This window comes from Bufo gargarizans, chromosome 2 (genome assembly GCF_014858855.1).
Source record: "Bufo gargarizans isolate SCDJY-AF-19 chromosome 2, ASM1485885v1, whole genome shotgun sequence".
NCBI lineage: Eukaryota > Metazoa > Chordata > Amphibia > Anura > Bufonidae > Bufo > Bufo gargarizans.
The window spans coordinates 323,917,621-323,924,529 of NC_058081.1; the positions used below are offsets into that span (position 1 = coordinate 323,917,621).

At 47.7% G+C, this 6,909-nt stretch overlaps 1 protein-coding gene across 1 annotated transcript in view; it reads right to left on the reverse strand.

Moving 5' to 3' along the window:
• The window catches only part of HAL (histidine ammonia-lyase), a 75,932-nt gene extending 74,479 nt beyond the window's left edge, over positions 1-1,453 (reverse strand). The window contains exon 1 of the mRNA XM_044277242.1: positions 1,144-1,453. Within this exon, the coding sequence (XP_044133177.1) occupies positions 1,144-1,390 (247 nt within the window). The 5' untranslated portion in view covers positions 1,391-1,453. The remainder of the gene's footprint in view (positions 1-1,143) is intronic.
• Between the last annotated feature and the right edge of the window lie 5,456 nt (positions 1,454-6,909).

Below are 6,909 nucleotides of genomic sequence, written 5' to 3' on the forward strand. Positions count from 1 at the left end.
CTATGTACACAGAATGGGCCCTAAGGGCTCATGCACACAACTGTATGTATTTTGCGATCCACAAAAAAAATAAAAATACAGATGACGTTCAGGTGCATTCCGCATTTTGCGGAACAGATCAGCTGTCCTCTAATAGAACAATCCTACCCGTAATACGGAAAATAATAGGACAAGTTCTATTTTTTTTGCAGAACAGACATGTGGACATACAGAAATGGAATGCACGAGGAGTAACTTCCGTTTTTTTTGCAGACCCGCTGAACTGAATGGTTCCGCATACAGTCCACAACAAAATAACGGAACGGACACGAAAAGACAATATGTTCTCGTGTATGAACCCTAAGGGTAATCTTACACCCAGCGCCACTGCAGTTTTTTGTTTTAAAGCTAAACCCAAATAAAGATCCAGGAAAGTACCGTAATTCCTTTCTCATTCGTTTCCAAAAACTGCATGAAAAAAATGCATTTTTTTAATGCTGTGTGTGTGAAACCAACCTAACGATTCACGTTGTCTGCCTAAACTGGTATTATCATGCAATAACATGCAAAAAACACCCATGTGATAAACTTTTGTTGCACAGATTATTTTTTTATGCCGTGGCGCGAGAATGAACGAGACCTGGGCATGGGCCCTGGCAAATATACCAACATTTAAGCCAGGAAACAGGGGTATTCTAGTTTTCACTCCAGACATTAGAACTGCCGTAGGTGCACCTCATTTTTTGACGAGGCCTGTGCCTTGTCATAAATGAGGTTCTCCTCCGGCATCGCAGGGGCCATCAAAAACTGGCATAAGAAGCCCATCTTTGATAAATGACCTCCACCGTATTTTGTGTAGGATATAAAAATAACGTCACGCACACAATATATTTTTCTTCAGTGTGCTACCCATTTTCAGATAGCACACAGACCCAATACAATTTAATGGGGCAAGGCACACATCTATTTTTATTTTTTTTCCCATGGACCCATGTACGCAACCCAAGAATCTCACAGCAGATCCTATTCATCTGTCTGGCTTTCTTGATAAGAATAGCCCTCTATATTGATGGGAGTGAGAAAAACAAAATGTATAAAGAAGCTTTCGATTTCTCAAGAAGTCTTTTTAGTGGAAATAAATAGAGAAAATACTTGCAAACTCACCAACTTCCACAAACTCGTTATCCTCCAATGCATCTTCTAGTTTGTCATCCAGGTCCAGTAAGCCCAAGCCCTTACATCTCCGCAGGTAAAACGTCACGTTCTCCAGAGTTACAAAGCCTCCGTTGTCAGGCTTATTTTTGATGTACCTCCTCAGCGCTTCCTTACCCAGACATCTGATAGTTTTTGAGGAATCTTTACAAGGCAATGACAGCCATTCTCCTCTCACATGCACTGTGTATCTTGGCATATTTCTTGGTAAAGATGCAGCTCCTTAGGCTGGGGGCAAAAGGTGATGCTCAGAATTAGCTTTGCTGCCTAAACTGACATTTCATTAGGTCACCAACGCAGCCTTTAAAGTTAATGATTGAGGGGAGGTGACCAATTACAGGCAGAGCAGCAAGGCAGTGCCCTTTCCTGTTCTTGGTACAATTAGTAAAAAAATAAAAAAAAGTGGGTTCTTATTAAATTTCAATAATTCATATTTGTATATAAATCAAATATTTTTGCAATACATGGAAAAAGAAAAATTATCCAAAAGAGGTTAGAAAAAATAAATAAATCAAAATCACTGTTAACTTGGGGCTCAACACTGACAGATCGTAGAGCAAATTGCTATGCAATGTGAGGGGACAGGCACACATAACGGGTCGGCTGCGATAAATCTGCCCCATGCAGCGTTTATAAGACATGAAAACATATCCTTAAGCTACCTGCACATACTGTGGATTTATATGCAGAAAATCTATATAAAATCCACACCAAAACTACAGAAAAAAAACACACATAAAGGTCCATTTTGGCAGCCTCAGATGCGGACCCATTCACTTCAACGGGGCTGCAAAAGATGTGGACAGCACTCCGTGTGCTGTCTGCATCCGTGGCCCCGCAAAAAAATAAAAAAACGTGTCCGTGCTTTGTGGACAAGAATAGGCATTTATATTAAATAAAGGCTGTCCGTGTCGTTCTCCAAATTGCAAAATGCGCACGGACACCCTCCGTGTTTTGCGGATCCGCGATTTGCGGACTGCAAAACACACCACGGTCGTGTGCATGAGGCCAAAGCCACACTATTTATTGCAGTTTTGGTGCCTTTTTGGGGCGTTCCTTTAATGCAATTTTTGCTGCATATTTTCACTTTCCCATATAATGGGCGGAATTGCACAAACAATTGACACACAGTGCATTGTAAAACCCACACGGCAGATCAATTTCTGCACATCAAAAAGTAGCAAAGAGTAAGGGTCCATTCACACGTACGCAGAATGGGTCTGCATCCGTTCCGCAATTTTGCGGAACGGGTGCAGACCCATTAATTTTCAATGGGGCCGGAATGTGCTGTCCGCATCCGCATTTGCGGATCCGCACTTCCGCATCCATGCTTCCGTTTCCGCAAAAAAATAGAACAATTGCGGACAAGATTAGGCATTTTCTATTATAGTGCCGGCGATGTGTGGTCCGCAAATTTCGGAATGCACATTGCCGGTGTCTGTGTTTTGCGGATCCGCAAAACACTTACGGACGTGTGAATGGACCCTTAATCAGGGGTCGGCAACCTGCCGCATGCGTGCTAGGGATGGTATGCAGACCGTAATATGCTGGCAAGCCAGCTGTCACCAAACAACTGCAAGACTTTTCAGTCTTATCGCAATTTGTTAGTAGCCCCACCGCTATGCTGTACCTTTTAATGAAAAAACTTCAGAGGTGCCACGCACAGCCCTACTGCTAAGCCCACCCTGCCCACCAAAGAGTCTGGCTGCCTGAGTACCTCGCTGCACTGCTCTGCCTCAGGACTGCCACAGATTAATGCCTCGGCTACATTGAGACTGACTGATTTTTACTATTGAACTACAGCTGCAGTCCAAATGCACGCGTTCAGTTGAATGCAATCTGGTGGACTGCAGCTGTCACTCAAGAAAGGTATGTGAATGGGCTGGGAGGAGGATGGGAGCACTGTGACCAGCTTGGGGGTGGTGGAAAGATGATAAGCCTGCATGTAATTGGGGGGTGGGGAGGATGATGGGAAGCTTTCCGACTACTTTTGGGGTGAGGGGAGGGGATGATGAGCTTGCAATTAATTCATTGGCCTTTCTAACTAATTTGTGGGGGTAGAAGGGATAGTGAGTCTGTATGTGATTTCTGCGGGAATAGGGGATGATGGAGACCAAGCTTTCTGACCACTGTGAAGGAGGGGTGATGGTGAGGCTATAGGATTGCTGAAGGAATGGTGGGGGATAATGGTGAGCAGGCTGACTACTTGTGGAGAAGATTGGGGGGGGGGGTTGGAGGAGATGATGAGCCTGCATATGTAACTTCTGGGGTTGATGATTAGGAACCAGTTTTGTGACTGGTTTGGTGGTAGTGGGAGGATGTTGGACTTTAATGTGATTGCTGGTGGGGTAGGGGAGGCAGGTTATGTGGGAAACCAGCTTTCTGATTACTATGGGGGAGTGGTGAACCTGAAAGTGATTGCTTGGTGTGGGGATGTTAAGCCTGAATGTGATTACTCTGTGGGGTCACTTTATTAAACTGGTGCAAAGAAAAACTTTCTTAGTTGCCCATAGCAACCAATCAGATTCCACCTTTCATTTTCCAAAGGAACTCTAAAAAATTTAAGGTGGAACACAAATGGTTCCTATAGACAACTAAACCAGTTTTCCTTTACATCAGTTTGGATAGATCTATGTCTGAGATCTGGATGTGATTGATTGGTACATGAGGGTTAGCTACGATTGTTATTATGGGGGTAACCAGTGCATGGGGCACTGGTGCATAGCAGACAGTGGTAAGGGAGGGCAGTCCTCAGTCAGTTTTAATTTTTGTTAGGTCCCTAATTGGACCCCAATTTGTATACAATGTTATTTTCTCCATGCTATACAGAAATCACTATATTACAGTTGTGCTGCCACCTGCTGGCCTGAACTGGATTTTCTGCGACTGTCGCGTCACAGCATGTTGCAGTGCGACACCATAGACTGCCATTATGAAAATTGTCGCGCGACAAATGTTGTCGTGTAGACCTAGCCTAATATACAAGCAATGAGCCTGGAAACGTAGTAAAGGCTCATTACTGTAAGGCCTCCTGCACAGGAATGTGTGCGCCCCGTGGCCATGCTGCGGCCTGCAAAATGCAGGATGAAATGCACGAACTCTGACCGTGGGGCAGCCGCAGCGGATCGCGGACCCATTCACTTTAATGGGTCGGCGATCCGGCCGTTCCGCAAAAATATAGGACATGTTTTATCTTTTAGCGAAACAGAAGTACAGGACGAAACCCCACGGTAGCACCCCGTAGTGCTTCCGTAGGGTTCCGTTCCGCACCATTCCACATCTCCTTCGGATTTGCGGACCCATTTAAGTGAATGGGTCCGCATCCGTGATGCAGAATGCCCACGGAACGGCGCCCTGGTATTGCGGATCCGCAAATGCGGTCTGCAATACGGCAACCGGCAGCACACGTTCGTGTGCAGGAGGCCTAAAGGAATGTCTTCCCCCTATCTCCGCCATGGGGAGGTGTTCCTTACCCGGAAGTGCGTGATTCTCCTTAAGGACTCAGGGCGTACCGGTCCTAACTTTAAATCGGAATTCTGGCGCAGCGGGGGTTAATCGGAACGGGATGCCGGCTGAAATCATTCAGCCGGCATCCCGTAACAACGCAGGAACCCCAACGCAGGGACCCCCCCCCCCGTATCGGCGATCGCAGAAAACCGCAGGTCAATTCAGACCTGCGGTTTTCTGCGTTTCCGGTCCATTCGGGTGTCCTGTGACCCGATAAACCGGAAAAAGACTGCGATCGGTGGCGTGATTATACACCACCAATCGCAGTACGAAGATTTGGAGAGGCGGTGCTGGCCCTGGTGCTGAACACTGCTGTCCAAGGTGCTGATTGGTGCAGGGGAGAGAGGCACGAGATTCAAACTTCCTGCGCTCCTCTCTCCCCTCCTCTTCCTGTCCAGCACCAGCTCTTGCGTCCCCCTAAAATCGGCATCCATCACCCTCCTGCACCCATCGCCATCCAGGTAGGTTAGGGTCAGTGAGGGAGAGGCACTGTTAGGCAGGAAAGAAGGGAAAAGTTAGTTAGGAAAAAATATATAATAACTTTTATCTAAAACTTTCTTTGTTCCATCTCTCAGACCCCAGACCCCCCTGCCACTTGCCCACACCACCAGCCCCCCCCACCCACCACCATCAGCCCCCTCCACCAGCCCCCCCCCCCCCCCTCCTGGAATCCAGATTTCCACAGTGGGGTTTACTGAAATTAGTAACCCACTGGTGAATCTGATGGTGGAGCAGACGAATCTGTACGCCCAACAGTTCGTCGCTCAAAAGCCAGGCTCATTTTTGGCTAGACCCGGTGGCTGGACGCCGGTCAGTGCAGCCGAGATGAGGACATTTTGGGGCCTCGTGCTGCATATGGGTCTAGTCCAAAAACCCAGTGTCAGGCAATACTGGAGTGGGGACGTCCTATACCAGACCCCACTGTACAGTATGGTCATGACACGTCCCCGGTTTGAGGCAATACGGAAATGTCTGCATTATTCCGATAATGCAGCATGCCCAAGCCCCCCCCCCCCCGGAGGTGATCGTGCCTATGACCGTCTGTATAAGATACGGCCGGTCATCGATCACTTTGGGGCCAAATTCATGGAGGCCTACGTACCTGGAAGGGAGGTCGCGGTTGATGAGTCTCTCGTTGCGTTCAAGGGAAGACTCAGTTTCCACTAATATATTCCCACAAAGCGGGCGAGGTATGGCATGAAGCTATACAAAATTTGTGAGAGTACCTCAGGGTATACTTACAAATTTCGTGTGTACGAGGGGCGAGATTCCCGTATTCAACCCCCAGAATGCCCCCCACTCTGGCTGTTAGCGGGAAACTCGTGTGGGACCTTATGTACCCACTGCTGGATAACGGTTACCACTTGTATGTGGATAACTTTTATACCAGTATCCCCTTGATCCACGTTCGCTTGTGGGACCGTGCGGAAAAATCAACGCGGCCTCCCTGTCTACCCCCTCCAGGTACCTATCCCCAGGGGGGAGACCCGTGCCCTTACCAGTGGAAACCTGTTGCTGGTCAGGTATAAGGACAAGAGGGATGTCCTTATGCTGTCCACAATCCACGGTAACAGCACCACCCCCGTCTCTGTGCGAGGTACCGCGGCAACGGTCCTCAAGCCCGATTGTATCGTCGACTACAATCGGTATATGGGAGGAGTTGATCTCTCTGATCAAGTCCTCAAGCCATATAACGCCATGCGCAAAACCCGGGCATGGTACAAAAAAGTTGCGGTCTACTTGGTACAGGTTGCCACGTACAACTCTTTTGTACTATCCTGAAGCGCTGGCAGCACAGGGACATTCCTCCAATTCTATGAGGCAGTCCTCAAGGACCTGGATCGTCCCTGGCCAACACTTTCCAGGTGTGGTCCCCCATACTGGAAAGAAGGGACGAACCCAAAAAAAGTGCAGAGTGTGTCGCCGGAGGGGGATACGGAAGGACACCACCACTCAGTGCGTCATGTGCCCCGATCATCCGGGCCTCTGCGTTATCGATTGCTTCAGGGAGTATCACACTTCTTCCATGGAGTACTAAATTTTTATAATCCCCAACAGTCCACTACAGAACATAAAAAACTATGGCTCTCAGACTTTGGAGACACAGAAACAATTTTTTTTTCCCCAAAAAAATAGTTTTAGTGCAGGCACCCTCAAACTGCGGCCCTCCAGATGTTGTAAAACTATAACTCCCAGCATGCCCAGACAACC